This window comes from Orycteropus afer, unplaced genomic scaffold, assembly GCF_000298275.1.
Source record: "Orycteropus afer afer isolate SDZICR_OR568_19922 unplaced genomic scaffold, OryAfe1.0 scaffold00095, whole genome shotgun sequence".
In the NCBI taxonomy this organism is placed as follows: domain Eukaryota; kingdom Metazoa; phylum Chordata; class Mammalia; order Tubulidentata; family Orycteropodidae; genus Orycteropus; species Orycteropus afer.
The window spans coordinates 9,861,308-9,882,194 of record NW_006921682.1 but is presented as its reverse complement, the minus strand read 5'-3'; the positions used below and the strand labels follow the sequence as shown (position 1 = coordinate 9,882,194).

The 20,887-nt window shown below is 35.3% G+C and overlaps 1 protein-coding gene across 1 annotated transcript in view; it reads left to right on the top strand.

Moving 5' to 3' along the window:
* Positions 1-20,887, top strand: part of LOC103198537 (poly [ADP-ribose] polymerase tankyrase-1) — a 326,026-nt gene that overhangs the window by 170,076 nt on the left and 135,063 nt on the right. Inside the window, exons 5-6 of the mRNA XM_007942708.2 lie at positions 10,473-10,509; positions 11,263-11,338. Of these exons, the coding sequence (XP_007940899.1) occupies positions 10,473-10,509; positions 11,263-11,338 (113 nt within the window). The remainder of the gene's footprint in view (positions 1-10,472; positions 10,510-11,262; positions 11,339-20,887) is intronic.

Below are 20,887 nucleotides of genomic sequence, written 5' to 3'. Positions count from 1 at the left end.
TTCAGCAAGCAAGGTTGTGTCATCTGCATATCACAGGTTGTTAATGAGTCTTCCTCCAGTTCTGATGCCATGTTCTTCTTCATACAGTCCAGCCTGTCAGATTGTTTGCTCAGCATACGAATTGAATAACTGTGGTAAAAGAATGCAACCCTGATGCATACCCTTACTGATTTTAAACTTTGCAGTATCCCCTTGTTCTGTTCAAATGAATGCCTCTTTGTCTGTGTACAGATTCCTCATAAGCACAGTGAACTGTTCTGGAATTCCCATTCTTTACAGTGTTATCCATAATTTGTTATGATCCACATTGTCAAATGCCTTTGTATAGACCTGTTGGACTAGAGTAACCCATTTTGATTCTTAGTATTACTGGTTTCAAGATAGGCATTCGTGATGCACAGTTTGGCTAGGAGAAATTTCAGATATATTAAAGAGAGAAAATGTTCTCCAAAAGAAGCAATTTTAGAAAATACTGTATTTAGAAGACTATAAAGAGGGCTATTGAGATATGGCTCTGGTGGCATAGTGGATAAGGCATTTAGCTGCTAACCAGCAGGTCAGCAATTCAAACCCACCAGCTGCTCTGCAGAAGGAAGATTGGGCAATCTACTTCTGTAAAGATTTACAGCCCTGGAAACCCAGTGGGGGTCGCTGTGAGTCGAAATCGACTTGATGGCAGTGAAGTTGAGTTGTTTTTTTTTTTCTGAGATACAATGTCTTGAAAGCCATTTTGCTCCTTTCTTTGGTACAATAGTAGATTCAAAACTAAAGAAAAGATCAGTACAGTTAATTTATGTAACCATTTTCTATTATTAAATTAATAATATAGGCTATATTACTTTTGGTTTTAACTTGCTCTTTATACTTTGATCTACTCTCTATATTTTCTATAGTTGAGAAGGAGATAATGTGGGGATGTTTATGATGATTTCAGAAAACAGTGAAGAAAAGGTTCAAAAATTGATGAAATATTTTCATTTTTCTTTGAAAATTTCTATTGGATTTTGTTTTGGGAAATTGTTTCAAGTTTCTCTATGCATAAGGAGAATATTTTTATTTGAAGTACAAACAAGAGAAATGGAAGTAGGAGATGCTCATTTTTGGATAATCTTAAAATTTTCTTAATTTGCTACATTATCCAATATATAGAGGACATGAACCAACATGTCTACTGTACATTTTAATTTTCTTCTCTGGAATATGTTTAACCCAACACGCCTTAGTTTTATTGTCTACTTCCTTTTACTTAAAATACGTAGCCAAATAAAGCAACAACATTTCTAGTGAAAGCATGAATAATGCAATCTTACATTAATAACAATGAAATTTGAGTTATCCCTTCTTGTTTTTTGTGCATGCTGATGTATGTCTACCTGATTATCAGTTCTTAGAAGGTGGAAATTAGATTTATGTATTTTCAGTGCCTTTTATCTTTTTCTTGAATGCTTTATAAAGATTTTCTTGATTCTTATGTTTTTTAGAAAACTTCTTAGATTAATCAGTGATAGGCATTTTAGGAGCTCTGGTAGCATAGTGCCTAAGGCACTTGACTGCTCACCAGAAGGCTGGCAGTTCAAACCCACCAGCCACTCCTTGGAAGGAAGGTTGGGCAATCCTACTTCCGTAGTGATACTGCCTCAGAAACCCAAGGAGGGGTCGCTATGAGTCGGGGCCGACTCGACGGCAAACAACAACAACAGGCATTATTTCATGTATATAGCCTTGCAGTGACGTTCAGACACTGACGTAACATTGGTTTATATTTTTCAGGGTTTGGTTTTACTTTTCATTATCCATAACTCTATTGTGGAATTAGTCTATAAGAAATGTTTACCACCATTTCTAAACACTGATGGCAATGGGTATATACTGTGAGCCAAAAGCGAAAAAAAAAACAGCTACTATTTTCCCGTTTATATATGTGGAAGATAGATCAAATGAGAAATGAAGAATTAAAAGGTGTGCAAATTATTAGTTTAGGTTAGATGAATTGCCCCTATAAGGTGCAGGATTAGGTTTCAGGTATGAAGTTGTAGCAGTACTGTTAATATTTCTCATCTGTCAACTTTCCCTCTTTTGTTCTTATTCTTTTTGGAGATGATAGGTCCATATTTCAGAATTTAGAATTTTTCAGATTTAAAAAAGAAATCGTTTGGCATTTCTTATAAAATTAAACATAACACTTACAGCCCAGCATTCCTGCTCCTAGGTGTGTATCTAAGAGAAATGAAAACATATTCCTGTGTAAAAACCTATCTGTGAATGTTTAGAGTTAAAATAAATAAATAAAGTTGGAAACAACCCAAATTTTCATCAACTGGTTAATGAATATGAAAATTCAGGGACATGCATATTATGGAATACTATTCAACAATGAATAGGAACACATGACTGATAGGTTCAGCCACATGGATGATTCTCAAAAGCAATATGCTAATTAAAGAAGCCAGACTCAAAGGTTACATATGATTCCATTCTGTAATAATTATAAGGACAGAAATCAGATGCATGGCTACCATAGAATGGGGTTGGGATAGCAGATTGACTACATAGATGCATGAGGAATTTTTTGGAGTGATGGAAATGTTCTGTCTCTTGATTGTGTTGATAATGACACAACTATATAAGTTTATAAAAAGTTATAGAACTATATGCCTATAAAAGGTGAATTTTACTGCATGTTGCTTATACTTAAATATACAAACCAAATAAGGAAAGAGATATTTACTATATATTACCTAATATCCCTAGTGGAGTCTGAGACTGTGCCCTTTAATTAAGCATTCATATTTTTAGAGTGAAACATGATTACTGTATACACAAAAAACAAACTAACTCACTGCCATCGAGTCGGATCCGACTCATAGCGACCCCTTCTTGGGCTTCTAAGTTGTCATCTCTATGGAAGTAGATTGCCCACTGTATATACACTAAGTGGGTTAAATTTTGCTGACAGAAGACCTTTCTGGATTTTGGATTTGCATAGAAAGGAGTGTGGATCAATACTATAGAAAAGGACCACTTGTATAGAACAAAAAATACTAATATTGGCTATATTATTTGTAAGGGGCTCTGGTGGCATAGTGCCTAAGGCATTTGACTGCTGGTTTACCAGATGGTTGGAGGTTGAAACCCACCAGCCACTCTGCAGAAGGAAGACTGGGCAATCTACTTCCGTAAAGATTTACCACCTCAGAAACCCAAAGGGGGTTGCTACGAGTTGGCATCAACTCAGTGGCAGTGAGTTTGGTTTTTGGTTTATATTATTTATGACAAGTATGGATTTTACTTTTCCAAACCACTTTTTGGAACAAATATTGTAGGAAATTTTAGTATACTTCCTCTAACTTCTACCTGCCATTCTTTGGTAACAGTGGGTATTCCTGTCACCTAGACTCAGTACATGGCTTCACTGTCTGCCATACTTAGAAAGAATTTCCTCTTCTTCCTTTCATCACTTTCTCCTTCCCTCCTTTCTTATGTTCTTTTTAAGGTAGCATTACGTCCTTTCCTCAGCCACATTATCTAATAGGTTGGTTTCTTTTGAAGTATAGGCACACTTTGCATAATGTCACATTGATTAACAACTGCTTGAAGAAGCAGCTCTCTTGGCTTTTAATATCCAATTTAAGAGAATGTATATCCCTTAATACTTCCTTTTTTGGCCAGTGTATATTTAGATTTATGTCTCCAAGTTTAATACCCATGTGTTTCACAAAATAATTTGCAGAGAAAAGTCTTGAGTTACATTCTAAAACCATTTGACAGAATATCAGAAACAAATATGTGATTGGAAAAAGTCTGATTTGAAAGTGATTTGAAAAGTCTGTTAAGTGGCAGTAAATGGATTATGTATGTGTCTTAGATGTTCTGTAGCTCAGAGAGGTCATATTACTGCATACAAAGAAATTGATGGTAACAACCATATGATATTTTGATTACATTATATATTTCGGCAGATCCTTTGTTATAGATGAGTGTTACATTGTGTTTTAGAACACTGGTTGAGTTTTTGTGTTGATAAGTATTATGTTATAATTCTGATGACTCAAATATTGTTATATTGGATAAAACAGTTGCATTTGGTTGCCTTTTTGGGAAATTTGTTTTCTAATTTTCTAATTTTGCATCTCTGTTTTCCTAAAGAATTGTAAAAATCTTGTCAATTAAAAATACTGTTGATTTATATCTAGTTCTATACTTTCAGGTGAGCTTTTTGTCTTTAAAAGAATCTTAAAAATGAAATAGTAATATCTATAATTAAAAGAGCATAACTATACAAAAACAAGCACTTTCTTCTGAAAGTGTTATTCTTTTAGCATCTGGTTAAAGGTTTACCAAAAATTTAGAATTGTAACCAACTGGATGGTGTAGGTTGGGGTAGAATTACTGCTTACTTCTAACGTCCCCAGGTACCACTTGCAAACCATTTAGTACAGATTTTTTTTTTCTTTTTTTGCCCCAGATAATTTTATGTTTTTACTTAAAGCCTGCTTAGGACAGTATTAAAACTGTCCGATCTGGTTAATATTGAAAATCAAATGCTGGATGAGAAGTTTTGATCTGCAGCTTTAGCGATCATTTAATCCTTATCCGTTGTTTTCCTGATGGCAGCACAATGGAGTTTTCCTGGAATATAAAGTGACTCCAGTCAAAGCCAGCAGTTTTATCTAATACTCCCTTTGTATGTTCAGTATGGTAAGCACTAGCCACATTTGCCTGCTGCATACTTGAAATATGGCTAGTGCCAATGAAATAAATAAAAGAAATTTATTTCTTTATAATTTTAATTAATATAAATTGCTGTCTGAGGCTAGTGGTTACTGTACTGGATAGTACAATTTAGAGGTTATGGTGGGATTATAGCACAGTTGATGTTTAATGTTAGTTAATGTTAATATAAAGGTCAAATTGCTTTTGGAGGAAGACCTAACTTTAACTTCTTTATAACGTTAGATTATCTCCTAGTGCTTTAGTTAGTATCTTTCACAGCCCAACAGCTGGTTCTAAATTTTCAAACCTATTAGTGAAAATATAATGAAATTCATCAATTAATATTTTATTCCCAATATAGGGTGTCAGTTTAACTACAATATTCATTTCAACTCATGTATGCTGGTACCTTGATGAGAAAATATCTGTGTCAGAATTGTCAATTCATGGCACTTCTGAGCCCTTAGCAACATAAGAGCCCATACTTTAACCTGATGACTAAGATTCTTGACTGATGTAGGTCTTCCCTTGAAATATCTAATAAGTTGAGGAATTAAAGCCTGCTGTGGGAAGTGCAAAGGAGCTCTGGTGGCACAGTGGTTACTATGCCACACCCATCAGTTAGGTTTCAACTCACAGCAACCTCATATGCAACAGAACGAGACACTGCCCAATCCTGCTCCATCCTCACAATCGTTGCTTTGTGTGAGCCCATTGCTGCAGCCACTGTCAGGCTATCTCACTGAAGGTCTTCCTCTTTTTCTCTGACCCTCTACTTTATGTGTATATTTCAATGCGAATGACTTATTTTTATAAAACTAAGTCCACTTTGATCCTTTTGGGTGCTTATCAAGGGATAAAAGTGTTTTAAAATGTTGACCTTGAGATAGGTCATAGTCATAACTTCTACTTATTGGCATAGGTTTCCTTCATTTTTATTCAAAAACTAATTTTGCCTTTATACTAAGTTTTAGGGTTATTTCTGACCTCCTGAGAGAAACAGGGCGATTTTATTTTTAACCATCATTCTAATTATGTAGCTATTTCACACATTAACCTGTATGTTTATATGAGTAGACATGTGTTTATATACATATATGTGTGTCTGTGGCAATGGCAACAATTGTGAGGATGGCATAGGACTGGGCAGTGTTTCATTCTGTAATTCATAGGGTCGCTATGAATTGGAACTGACTTGTAGGCACCTAACAACAGCAAAAATGTGATGATTTGCTTCCCAAACCAAAACCAAACTCAACTGCTATTGAGTCAGATGTGACTCATAGTGACCCCTCTTTGGGTTTCCTAGGCAGTATGTCACTCCTCGGAAGGAAGGTTAGGCAATCTACTTCCGTAGTGATACTGCCTCAGAAACCCAAAGAGGGGTCGCTATGAGTTAGGTCTGACTCCACGGCACATAACAACAACAAACATGACTACAGAAGTAGATTGCCCAATCTTCCTTCCAAGGAGTGGCTGGTGGATTTGAACCGCCAGCCTTCTGGTTAGCAGTCAAATGCCTTAGGCACTATGCCATCAGAGCTCCCTTGAGGAGCCTTGAAAACCCTACGGAGCAGTTCCCCTCTGCACACATGAGGTCACCATGAGTGAGAATTGACTTGACAGCAATTACCAACAATATTATTATATATATACCATCATTAGTTATTGGACTAATAAAAACAATTTAGACATTGCAGAGTAAACTTTGTGCCTTTTTTTTTTTTTTAATTGCCACTTTATTCTAATCAAAGAAAAGTATTTTAAGCCATCTATTTTTTCCATCCTTGGCTGCTATTATCTTGACTATAATTGCCTAGTTTCCTTCTGGGTGATCTATTGCGAGTCCTTATCTGGATGTTATTAAAGAATATAAATGCTCCATACAGCACCATAGTCTCACCCAGAGTTTTTCCAGATTCTAGGCTAAAATGAAACAGAACTGGTGGTTGGCTGTTAATTAGCTCAGATTTGCTGTCATAGTGTGTGAGAGACTTCTGTTAGTTGTGCCTGCAATATATGTGGCATTTGAAAAAAATATCTTTGATTGTTTATGGATTGTGGTCCTTGGGCACCAAATAGTGGATGCTGGAATGTATTGCAGAAAAGCTCTAAGAATAAAAGTACATAGTGATTTGTAATACCTGGATCAGACTCTGTTGGATGTACTTATATGTTTACTTTTGAAAGCTTTGGTTTATTATCAACTTATCCAGGAGCCAGTAACATTTTTTCAAAAATGTGGCTCATGGCAAAAACATCAGTAATCTATGCTTGATGCTAAGTTTATGTAGGTGGCGTGCTTTGAACTTTGGGAGTCTTAAGTACTTTGCAGTTATTACCTAGCTTATTGAAGTCGTGTTTCACTATGACTTAAATTTCAATAGTAGCTGTTTTCAATTCACAATCTTAATGTGTTTTATTGTATATCAGTGAATTTATACTTATTCCAAAATATAAACTGTCAGAATTCTCCCTTCCTCCCTCTCTCCCTCCCTCACTCTTTTCCTCCCTCTCTCCCTCCCACCCTCTTTCTCTCCCTCTCTTTCTTCCTTTTTCTTTGTTGTTTTTCTTTTTTTAGGGAGTAATGTTGAGGGAGGTAGGTGGGTGAAGGAGCACCTTCCTCCCCAACAAAAAATTCACTGGAGTAGAGTATGAACATATTTTATGTAATTACAAACATGCAGATCTTTAAATATATTTGGTATCTACTTGTTCAAGTATTTCAGTATTTCTTCATTAGTTTCAAAAAAAAGTTCAAACGTCTTACTTTAGAGAGCTATTCCTGATCATTCCATTTCCTTTCTACCTCATCCTATCCAGTTCCCCTGCAGGTGTCCTTTGCTTCAGACTTACAGAGCTAAGGTTTGTTTCCCTTCTCATTTTTTTTACCTTGGTTGCTGCCTTCCCTCTGATCTTCTTCACCTGTGGAGTACCTGTTCTTTCAAGATTCTGCTCAATTGGTGCAGGAGATCCTGGATAGAGTGGGAGAGTAATGTGGAACAAAACTCAAAATTATAAAAAAGACCAGCTTTGCTGGTCTGATGGAGCCTGGTGAGACCCCCAAGACTATAGCCCCTAGCCACTCTTCAGGTCTGGAACTCACTCCTGTGGCTTCCAGCCAAACAGTTGTTGTTGTTGTTTGCCATCGAGTCGGCCCGACTCATAGCAACCCCTCCTTGGGTTTCCGAGGCAGTATCACTACAGAAGTAGGATTGCCCAACCTTCCTTCCGAGGAATGGCTGGTGGATTTGAACCGCCAGCCTTCTGGTGAGCAGTCAAGTGCTTTAGGCACTAGACAAGCATATAGGGTGGACATTTACATCAGGTACATACACTCCTGGGAGCAATTGATCCTGGGAGAAGAGAAGGGCAGTGTTTGCACAGGGAGACAGCTTGGGGAGTGGGAGTGCAAAGGAGAGAAAGGCACAGGAAAGAGGAGAGAAAATGGGGAGAAAATGGGGGAAGAGAGGTGTTACATTGTGGAGAATGGCACAGGAGTGCAAAGGAGAGAAGGGCACAGGAAAGAGGAGAGAAAACGGGGAGAAAATGGGGGAAGAGAGGTGTTACATTGTGGAGAATGGCAGTCAATGTCATGAGACAAAATGTGTATGAACTGCTGTATGGAAAATGAATTTGCTCTGTAAACTTTTACCCAAATTTCAATTAAAAAAAAAAAAAGATTCTGCTCAGTTTCCCTTATTTTTGGAAATAATGACTGCTGAACCATGACTCTTCTGCCTCAAGTTAATCCCATTTAGGCTTATCTGTGAGCTCTTAATTAAGAGATTTTTCTTACTCTGTGTAGTCACTTGTTTACTTGTCTGTTTCCTTTAGTAGACTAATATCCTCTGAGGTCAGAGGTAATAAATAGTGGCTTTCTTTTAGTCTCAATCTGGCACATAGGCTTTACAGATGAATATTTGTGACTGATTGAGTGAATGACATATATTTATATAGATATATTTATATATATCCATAATTTAATTTGCTTTGATCTTGGTTCTTAAGGTATTTGAGGATATGAGTTATACCATTTTCCTCACAAGAGCTTTTTTAAATTGATTCCTTTCCATATTACAAACTAAAATGTTTATTAAAGATAGGTCTTTGACTTTGGGAAGACAAGAGCCATAATGGCTAGAGAATATAATAATATGGATTTTATACTGTTAGTCAACTAGGTAAAAAACCTAGAATACAATTTATGGGAAATTTGAAAGACCAACGGCTATGATCATGAAATTATGCATTCTAAGTTATCAGTATATATTGTGAACCTGTGACTTTTTTTGGTATACAGAATTCCATTAGGATAATATAGCTGTTTAAAACCTTTTTCCTTATTGGAAAGTATTGGGTTTAGTATTGTTTCTGGATCTTAATTTAACTTAATTCAAGAGGCAAGACAAAGATTAAGCTAAAAGAATATTTACTAATAATAAATTATAGTAAATAATTTAAATATATGTTTGGTGGGCCTGAGGTGTCTTTCTAGTATTTGCATCAATATTCTGCATTTTATACCAAAAAAAGAAATAAAATTCACTGATAATACTTTAAAAATAATGTAAGCTAATTCGATAATAAAGTATAATATTTTCATCTAATCTGAAATTTTCCTTCTTAAATGTACACTTTATATTTACTGTCATATTAATTTGCTGAGACATTTTGTGTAATTATTTCTTTAATGATACAGCAAACTGAGTCAGCGTATTATAGCTGAATCATAGTCCTGGCTGTTCTTTTTATTTGTTGAATGAACTAATGCTGTATTATTAAAATTTCTTGTCCTTCAACTGAGCTTGCAAAAGAAATTTGATTGTTAGATTTTGAACACCCTACGATATTTGTTATGGAAGGTTTTCAGTTATATTTCTGTTTTCAGACTGTGACAGATTAAGAAAACCCATTGTGAAAAAATAGAATGGAGAAAATTACCTGCATCTCACTAGTTGGATATTTGTTCATTCTCAGAGACTGCAGCCGCTTTTTAAAAAATACATTTTTAATATTTATTATTGTTTTAAATTTGGTACTAAATTTTTATAGAATATAAGAGATTACAGCACTTTAGAATATTATTGTCATTTAAGAATGTATTCATTGTTTTTGGTTTCGGGGCGCTGCCTCCAAGAGGTTCATAGCATTTGGTACGTAGTTCACGTATTTCTAGTCTACAGACCTACCCTATAGAGGCAAAGGCTTCATGGTTCAGATATTTGCATTTTCTATTGCTTATAAAGCTCAACAATGGTAATTAATGTTTTTTTTTTTTATTTTTTTTTAAAAAAACTTTCCATTGCCATTACAAACAAAATGGAATGTTTTGAAGACTAGTAATTTGCACCTTTGAAGAGCCACATTATTTTGCTTTTGTCTCACAATATATTATGCTTCACAAGTATACTGTGACAGCCTGAATAGAAAAGGGGGAAGGGGACATTGTCTTCAGCTGGCATGCTGTTATCTGGAGGGAATGTGTTTCTGGACACGAGATTTAGCATTCATTGGTTGTCTGAAGAAAGCTATTTCATCTGAGGATTGGACAAGAAGCTGCGTCAATTTGCTGCCCGTCTCCAAGGCACTGGTGATGCTGCCTTCACAAGCTGGCTAACGTCACGGCTCCATCACCCAGCGGGGTGTGGACTCTCTTTTTCTGTTCTTCTCTATTTAATTCTCTATTTGCTGCCTACTGCATTTCTTAATCTGTCTTCTGCCAAATGCTAACAGCATGATATTTTGCAATCATCTAGGTGAATACAAGAAAGACGAACTCCTAGAAGCTGCTAGGTAAGTGATTCCATTTATTTTAAGTGAGTATAATGCATTTAAGGGAGAAGAGAGGGAGGGCAGGTGGAGGACTATAAAAATTAAAACATGTTATTGTCTTGCTTGGATTTTATGTGATAATGTGAATAAAACCTCATACAAAATCTTTATGTACTTTTTTTTTTACATGATTGGCATTTTTAATGATAAAATCTTTCAATGTGGTGCTGATTATAAGGTTAATTTTATTGGAAACATTTCTTACGGTACCTGCAAACCTTAGTTGCCCAGCTTTTGGAATGATATTGTTGGAGTTCTTAAATGCCAGTCTCTTCATTTTTCTCTGAAAAATTTTCCAGCACAGCTTGAAAGAGGGGCATAAAGTAACTGTTAAAAATTCTCATCCATTTTCTTTTGTTCTTCATCATTTATAATTTAATTGATTAGCTCTTGGTGTTATTTTGTATGTATTTTTCACTCCAGTGTTTTAGATCACTTATCAGTATAAAGTTTGTTTGTAATTAAGAAGATGACTTTACGAAGATAAATAAAGCAAATAATGTAGACAGCTATATTATCCAAGATGTACTACCATATAATGATTAAGAAGAATAAATTAGAAATAAATTAATTCAATTTAATATAGCAAGAGATTAGTTGAGATCCATGTAAAAGGTATTGAAGCAAACCAAGATTATTTGCCACTCTTGTGAAAATATATATTCATAAGAAGCTCTGTAATTTTATAGGAATTGACTTATTACCTTTTTGTAGGAGTGGTAATGAAGAAAAACTAATGGCTTTACTGACTCCTCTAAATGTGAATTGCCATGCAAGTGATGGACGAAAGGTAAGTTATTTAAAATATAATATTCCCTTCCCTAATTTCTTTTTACTTTCCAATTAAATTTTTTAAGGCTGGTGTATATGCCCACACACATGCACATACATGTAACACAAGCGAACAAACATACTCATATATGCGTATATTTTTACTGGCATCTTTTCACTGCAAAGTGAAATGCTGCTATATCTGTTGCTGGCAGTTGTGACATATTCATAGAGCTGGTGAAGCATGGCTCTTAAGTAAGCCTTTTCTTAAATGTCAGACACTGAAAGTTTGTGAAATGTGACTGCAGTTTTGTCTGTGATTAATATTGTAACAGCATATATTATTTTCTGTGTATAATAATGGAAATTTGAAACATTGGTTTATATTGTTTTTATTCATAATTGTTAGGATATTTGCTTTTTTTTTGGCAGAAAAAGATTTGTTTGCTAGATACCAACACTTTCCATTTAAAGCTGAGAGATGTTAATCATTTTTTTAGATGTAACAGCCCTATTTTTTGTTTACTTTTGTTTTTATTGGCTATGTTTTTGTGGTATATTTGAAGACAGTAGGTTAAAGCAAAGAGCAATATTCTGTATGAATATAGATTGTCATAGTGTAAGGTAATATGTAAAATGTATAGCTGGCAGCTTCATTATCTGCTTTGTTTTCTTGTTAGATATAAACTGAAATGTAATCCTTTACAGCCTTTGGTAATTGACTGCAAAGTGTTGGAGTGATTTACCTAATAGACATCAAAAACCAAAGCACTGTCTTTTTGAAAATGACAGTTGGTTTTGAATGTTAGAGAATGACTTTTACATCTAAAAAACTTAAAATATTTTCAAAGATACATTGCAAATATTCAGGAAAATAATCCTGTGCCTAATGTTTCAAGAACAAATTATTTTGAAATTATTTATGGTAAAAATAAATGGCAAATATGATGATGACTGGTACCCACTTAGAAGTAATAAACTATTTTGCTTTTTTATAAATCACTTTTCTGAAAGCAGTAATCTTATAGATTAAAATTACTTCAAGTTTTCCTTGACTGCCTCCTTGCTTTTTTACCATTCTAATGAAATCCATGTAATAGTGGCAAGGAATTGAATCCCTCAGAACATAACGTATGTTATTTGTTATTTTAAATGGCTTGTGTATTATGTCAGATAGCCCAGTAAGTGTTTGTTTTCTTCAGATAATTTGGGGAGACACTTCTTTTTTCATGGAAGATTAAATTATGGATGTCAAGCTATAAACTGCTAAAGATTTACATAGTACTAGTACTGATTTGGGGGAATAGTTTTAAAATAATCGGTCATATTTCCTTTGATTTTGAAGTTGCTTTTGGAATATTAACACATTTGTGTGTACTTTGAGCTCCAGATTCTATTTGGATCCCCTCAATAGATTAAGTGACCTCTACCACTGTGTAAGGAGCTCTGGTGGCGTAGTACCTAAGGCGTTTGACTGCTAACCAGAAGGCTGGTGGTTCGAACCTACCAGCCACTCCTCGGAAAGAAGGTTGGGCAATCTACTTACGTAGTGATACCGCCTCAGAAACCCAAGGAGGGGTCACTATGAGTCGGATCCGAATTGATGGCAGTGCGTGTGTGCATGTGTTTACCACTGTTAGGAAAGGGCCTTCTTACCTGTGGTAAGTGCAGCTATGTTTTTAAAACATAGTTTTCTTAGAGCCCAGCCTACTTCAGTTTTTTGTAACCATTTTAATACCACGGAATTTATGTGAAATTACTATAGCAAGAGTCTGTTTTTATACCAGCCTTATTCTTCCATCCTTATTCATCTAACTTGACAACCCCATTTCTAGTACAATAAATCCTAATAATTAAGTAGCATGAACACTGATACTTAGCAAATTACTCTCTTCTCCCTGCCTCACTCCCTATACAAATAACTGTTTTAGTTTTTTCTTCTTCCTTCATTACTTTAAATGGAACCACTGTATTCCTCATCCAAATTCCTATGGTTCCTTATCTGTACTACTTAACAGAGTTCCTTGATTTGTAGTTATTCATATATATCTTTTTCTTATACTTACTTACCTGTTAGCTCTCATTGTATTTGTACAAATCAAGCCTGGAACTTTGATTGTAGCAGGAGCTTAGGATACAAATAATGTTCCCTGATAAACATAGTTGTATCTTCTGAGTGAGAAAAATTCTTTGCCATTTAGAAAATTAGAAGTATGTTAATGACAGATTTTATATTTGCTGTGTTATTATTGCTAGAATTAATCTTCTTACTTATTTTTGGGTAATTACACCATGAGGGAGAATTATGTATTTTAATGTGTAGAACATTTTTAAGAACATGCCTCAACTACTGTTACAATACTCACGGATTCACAACAGATGAATAATCCAATAATTCCCTAAAATGTGCTTTTTTTTAGAGTTACTGATTTTCTCAAATAAATTAGGCAGAAAAAGAGTATTAAACTTAAGCATTTATGAGGTTTTAGTGCTACATATTTTACATAGAAAATCATTCACAATTGTCATCTGTCTGCAAAATGCAAATATAATTTCATGATTAAAATTTAATAACATTTTCATTTAGATGTTACCCTCGGTTATGTTACAGAATAATTCATATTAAATATACCAGTTGCAGCAAAGTCCTGAACTGATAAGTATTCTGAATGCTAGTAGCGATTGACATAAAATCCCTTAATTATGGCAGTATCTTTTATTTTTTTGATGCTAGTGTATCTTGAAAACGTGTAAGCAAATCTAGCAGATAATATACATGTCTCTTTCTTGGGTATTTATTATTTTTTCAGACCAAATACTTATGTTTAAAATTAGAAAGATTTTTGTATATAGTAAGTTAGGTATATAAAATTATATCTTGAATTTGCATTTAGAACATAGTATAGAATCAAGTACTTTTTAAAGACTTTTTAAAAATGACTGTATCAGTGGGTAACTGAGCCCTTGCCTACCTTTGTTTTTTTAATATGTTCTTGGTTTATAAATTTAAAAAGCCCCTGGAAATGCCAATTTTGTGACATTTTTTGAAAAAGATATGTACCTTACACATTGACTGGTAGGTGGAAAATTTGCCTAGATACGTGGGGGTTTTGCAGTTTAGTCTTCCTTTTTAATGTAATGTGTGGGATTATATAATGACAGTATAAATTTTAATAATCTCTTAATTCTATACTGACTAGATGATTATCTAATTTGATGATAAGTGAATGGTTAATTTTTTTTATTTCTCACAAGACATTTGTTTTTTTAATCTGTGGAATTCTCAAAGTAGTGAAGTATCAATAAGGTTTTAAGTAATTTATGGTACTATATATGAGCTCTGGTAGTGTAATGCCTAAGGCACTTGACTGCTAACCAGAAGGCTGGTGGTTCAAACCCACCAGCCACTCCTTGGAAGGAAAGTTGGGCAATCTACTTCTGTAGTGATACCACCTCAAAAACTCAAGAAGGGGTTGCTATGAGTCAGGTCTCACTGGACAGCACATAACAACAACAACAAAACAACATATTATGCTTTTATTTTACGTAAGTATTAAAATTGGAGTTTGAGTACTCTGGAAATTCCCAGCTTTCTGTTTATTTTCCGAGAAAGCAAAGGCTGGTGTTATTTTGTTTTAAAATGCTATTTTGATACATTGTAGTGATGACCACTTTAGAGATATAGAGCCATAGATATAATTTACTTTTCTTTTAGTTTCTGCTCATTATGATTAGCTATCACATTCCCCATTTCCTTATATCAAATTTCAGGGAAGCACAGCCAGAACCTTACAATAGATTTTTCCTTTTCTAAAATTCTTTCTCAAACTAGACCTGTTTTATTGATCTGTAATATACCTTTATAGTATTTTCTATTGGTATTCGCCATTTTATTAGCTATATACTCTGGTCTTATTTGATATTAAATACAATATGTAGGTACCCTCCAGTTTTTGAACAAATGAAATTCATTTTTACAACAAATGGAAACAAATATTTGAATACATATTAAATTATTCCATCATTTAACCTTTGAGAGTTCTTCTTGGTCCCTCTCTGTTATTTCCTTTTCCTGGCTGCCTTTATCCCATTCTAAAACAAATATCCTAGGATCACCCTGTCCTGATCATAACAAGGAATATTTTGGAGTTGAAGATTATAATGATTCCTAAATAGAAATAATATATATCTTGCATGCATCTACTATGCCTACTATTGCTGTGATTATATGTCACCAGGTATTGAAAATAACTAATATTTTGATTAGTGCTTTATTTTTATGATGTTTTCATTTTAATTTGTAGCACTTCAAGTTTTTTCTGCTCCTCCGATTCATTCAATCCTCAATACCTATCCAGTTTGAGAGAGAAATAAATACATAGTTAATGGTACTGCTTCACAAGGAGCTTAAAATTTGTTAGTTAGAATGTTTAAACCATTATCCAGAACATCAAAGCTAATGCACTAAAAAGATGTTACTCCTTTTGCTGTGATACAGTATAAACTATAGACCTAAGATAAGTTTGTTTTAGTTTTTTAACATTTTATTGTAGTTTCGGTGAAAAGTTACAGAGCAAATTGGTTTTTCATTCAACAATTCATACATAGTTGTTTCATGACATTAATTGCAGTCCCCACAATGTAACAGCAGTCTTTCCACTTCCTCCCTGTGGTTACCATTTCCATTTGTCTTTCTTTACTGTTTGTCCTGCCATCTGAGCTTTATTCTTGGGCACATGTTGCCCTTTTGATCTCCTTCCATGGAATATTCCAAGGAGTGCACACCTTTCTGATGTTAATGTTAATGATGTTGATGTTAATGTTTATTTTGTATACTTGTCTGTTATTTGGCTGAAAGTAGATCCTGTGGGGTGAGTTCATTTCTAAGCTTGAGGGGTGTCTACAGACTATATAGGCCTGGGAATTCCACCAGTCTATCAGTCCAGTACATCTGGTCTATTTTATGATTTTGAACTTTGTTCTCCATTTTCTATTCTCATTTCTTACCAGGACCTTCTATTGTGATCCTGATCAGAGCAATTGGTAGTGGTAGCTGGGCACCATCTAGTTCTTCTGGTCTCAAGGCAGTGGAGGCTAGTGGTTCATATAGTCCATTAGTCTTTTGGACTAATTATTTCTTTGAATCTTTGATTGTCTTCACTCTCTTTGCTCCAGGCAGGGAGAGACCAATAGTTGCATCTTAGAAGGCTGCTTACAAGCTTTTAAGACTCCTATCACTACTCACCAAAGTAAAATTCAGAACTGTGGTGTAGTAAATTAATGGTATGGCTTTTCTAGCTGTAGTCTTTGTAACTTTGCCATGAGTAACTGAGTAGCTGCTTGTTAAAGTCATCCACCTGGAGCAATACGACTTAATCTGGAAAAGTTCCCTTTCTCTCAGGTGTGTAGAACTCTGATGTTGGGATTGGTTGGTTTGGGCCACTCTGCCAGGCTCATAAAGAGCCCTCCTAGAGGCAGAAGGAATTTCTCTCTGACTGCTGGCTGAGAGAAACATGCTGCTGAGAGAAACTCACTGCTGAGAGAGACACAGTGAGCTGAGAGAGACTGAGCGTGATCCTGAACTTGACTTGTAGCCTGTTGCTTCCCTAATAAACTCCATAATCTGTGAGTTCTGTGTGGCCACTGAACGAATTATCAAACCCAGAAAAGAGGTGGTGGATACTGTTGGAGGGATGGTGTCAAGGTTGGTAAGAGGGCTGGAGGGTGGTGACATGTCTGGCCCCATAGGAACGGGCCTTGGGCTCCTGGTGGTGATTCTGTCTTCCTATTGTGTAGTTGTTGTTGTTGTTGTTATGTGCCGTCAAGTCGGACCCGACTCATAGCGACCCCTCCTCCTTGGGTTTTCGAGGCAGTATCACTATGGAAGTAGATTGCCCCATCTTCCTTCCAAGGAGTTGCTGGGGGGTTTGAACCACTAGCCCTCTGGTTAGCAGTCCAGTGCTTTAGGCACTACGCTACCAGAGCTCCCCTTGTGTAGTTAGAGGAAATCAAAAGATGCCGCCTTACTGCCTCTTTAGCAAGAACATTGCCTTTGCAGACTGTTCTGCCAGTTGACCTAGATGTCTCCCGAGACTATGGTCCTAAATCCCCAAGCTCGAGTTGTTTCTTTTTTTCCTGGCCCATTTTTTCCTAAAGCCATTAGTATTTAGATATGTACACCCTTCTGTAATAAACTGCAGATTTAGAGGAATGGATGATTGGAGAAGCATGATTTAAATTTGGAAAAATTAACTAAAGGATTTCTTTAAATGTCAGATTCTGATGTGTAAATGTTTGCTTCCATAAAATGGTTTATCATGAATAAGACTCTGGAAACAGAAAAGTAAAGTGTTGAAAAACCATTTTCAAACAGAAATAAAGTAGAACCTAGTCCCCTCCATTGAAGACACCATGAAGAAACTATTTGATATAATTGAAAGAACAAATAAGCTGTAGGGTCAGACAGAATTGAGTTCTATTCCATGCTTTTCAACTTTCTAAGTCTGTAACAATGACAGTCTTCAATATATTCATTCATAAATGGGGATAATCATACCCATTCCAGAAGATTTTAACTGGATTAAGTAAAATAATAAGATCAGTGTGTATAGTACAGCTTTTAGCAGATAGTAGAACCTCAATGAATTAGATTTCTACTCCTTTCGTAAGTTTTTGAAGCTTTTGAATGTGTTGAGAATAGTTACATATGCAGTATTGCAGTCACCTTCCCACTTAAATTGTCTTTATTATTCAAGCCTGTATCCAAGTATCATTTGAATCAGAATAAGCTGTAGGTTACCAGATAATCTACAAAGTTTATAGTTGAATTAATTCTTTCAGTGGTTGATCTCCCACCTCCTCACCCAGCATCACATTTAAGGAATGAAAATGTTTAAATTAGTAGCTTATAAATTCGGAAACATGTTCTTAAAAATATATACCCATTTTTAATAATAGATTTATTAAAAATTAGTATCTGGCTGAAAATAATGCCACAGTATTTCATTGGAGTTCCATTAAGAACATCCAGTGAAGAATAGGAATACATAAGATTAGTGCATTTGTGTGTGTGTGTGTGTGTGTGTTTGTATTTAAGTTGTTAGGGCTATATATATTTGTGGTATTGTAATATAAATCTGAGAATAATTGATGCTTTTGAATTATGATGTTGGCAATGAATATTAATCATGCCATGAAGTGCCAGAAGAATGAACAAATATATCTTGGAAGATGTAAACCAGAATGCACCTTAGAAATGAAGGTGGTGAGACTTTGTCTTTGGATGTGCTCTCAGGAGGTACCAGTCCCTGGAGCAGGGCTTTATGTTCTGTAAAGTAGAGGGTCAAGAAAAAAGAGGAAGACCCTCAACACAATGGCTGCAGCAGTGAGCTCAAACATAGCAACGATTGTGAGTATGGCATAGGGCCAGGCATTGTTTCATTTTGTTGTACATGGGGCAGTATGAGTTGGAAAGAACAAAACAGCACCTGGCAATAATAATTAGGATTTCTCAATATTCTTGATTTACAGCCCCCTCTTTCAGTATCACTCTTCTCTAAATATCTTGTTTGACCAGGATTTTAACAATACTTACGTGGTAAATTGTTATTTTGAGGACCCTAAATGGGTAATGGCTTCCATATTCATGCCCTTGTCTAATCTCCTCCCACATTGACTGTAAGCTAGGCCTGTGCTTTGATGAATAAAACAGGCAAACTGTTCCTGTGCCAGTTCTAGGACTACTTCCTGAATTGGCCTGGCAGCTTCCAGTTTCTTAAGTTTGGAATGTTCCTTGGAACCCAGCTTCCATGTCATGAGGCAGCCTAAGAACCCACGTAGAGAGGCCCAGCTAGCGTATAAGTCCAACTGAACATCCTTTCCAGCCTGCAGGTGACATGAGCCATCTTAACACCTTTAGATCACACTGCATGGAGCAGAAAACTGCCCAAACATCCCACTATAGTTGGAGTGGTTTGCTATGTTTTAACAGATAGCTGGAATACCATATTATAAGAAAATATAACTCAATGTTTATTGTCAGTTGGGCAAAATATATTATGCCTTTTTTTCAGATGGATAACTAAAAATGTTTCTTTTGTAACTGGAAGAATAAGAGAAGATTTTACAGTAGCTCCCCAAATACACTTATTGGTATCTTACAGTGTAAGTTAATTTTTTTCCCCCTTAGAATAGAGAAAATAATTTTATGTGTATCTTTGTGGAGTCATAGTATTGAGGGAAAGGAACTCTGGTGGCACAATGCCTAAGGCATTTGACTGCTAACCAGAAGGTTGGCATTTCAAACCCGCCAGCCACTCTGCAAAGGAAAATGAGACAATCTACTTCTGTAAAGATTTACTGCCTCAGAAACCTAATGGGGGTCACTATGAGTTGGAATCAGCTTGATAGCAATGAGTTTGGTTTTGTTTGTTTAGTATTGAGGGAAAGAAGAATCTTAAAGCTAGAAGACCAAGTTTTAAGTTATGACTACTACTAGTTATAAAACCAGAGCAAGTTTTATTGCATCTCCTGAGTTCTAATTTTTTGTAGACTAAAAAGTGAAGGGTTTGGCCCAGATGAGCTCTAAAGGACCTGTCAGTTTTTAGCATTGAAGAATTCAATGCATTTTGTTATTTTTCATCAGAGTTAAGAGTAATTACCTATTATACAGAGTTTGATTATATAAGAGTCTATAGAGTCACACTGGACAAAACACTCATGGCATCTGGAATACAGTTTATGTAATACCATATTTTGCCTTTAAGAAAGTGTTAGTATTACCTTAGGGCATGTGCCTGGCTCCCTCTGGCCTTTAGTGCCCTGATCATCTTCCTCTTTTCTTGCCAAAATCTTGGGAGATGGGAAAAAAAAAAAGTCAGGCCAGTTTTTAATTTCCAATTTCAATGGATCCTGGTTCGTATATTACTTAGGATTAGAAAAAGGTCAGAATACAGTAGGTCTACATTAGGCAACTCTTCAAGTACCTTAGGTTTAATTATAAATCTAATCAAATCACATACTTAGAGTACATCTTGCTGAGCAGTGCATGTCTTACCATAATGGAGAAATCCCTTAGAGCAAATTTTGTTGCCTACTTATGTTGGGATATATTGGATAAAATCTTTATGGTTCTGTATATTCATTTGGTAACAATAAGGGCTTGAAAATGTCTTTTTAGTTTTCATTAGGGAATCATTTCTACTGAAATAGTCTCTATTTTGTCAAGCATGACATTTCTGCTGGTGAGGGTAATTAGTACCTGTGCCAACAGTGTTCTATTTCTCTCTTTGAAAAAAGAATTTTCAGTAGAAGTGGACCACAGTGTTAAAAAGCAGGTAGAGAAACTTAGAAGTTCATTTTAGCTCTACTCAGCAGCCTCCTTCAGCTTTGGGTTTACCTGTACTCAGATCCAGAAGCACAAGTTTCCTGGGGTTGACTACATTAGACTAATTGAGGGATAGGAAAGGACTGAGTGCTAAATTAATGGTATCAAATTATTAAAATCTGACTTCTAAGTCAAATTACAAAAATGACAGTTGAACATAGCTTTTTAAAATTATTCAAGTCT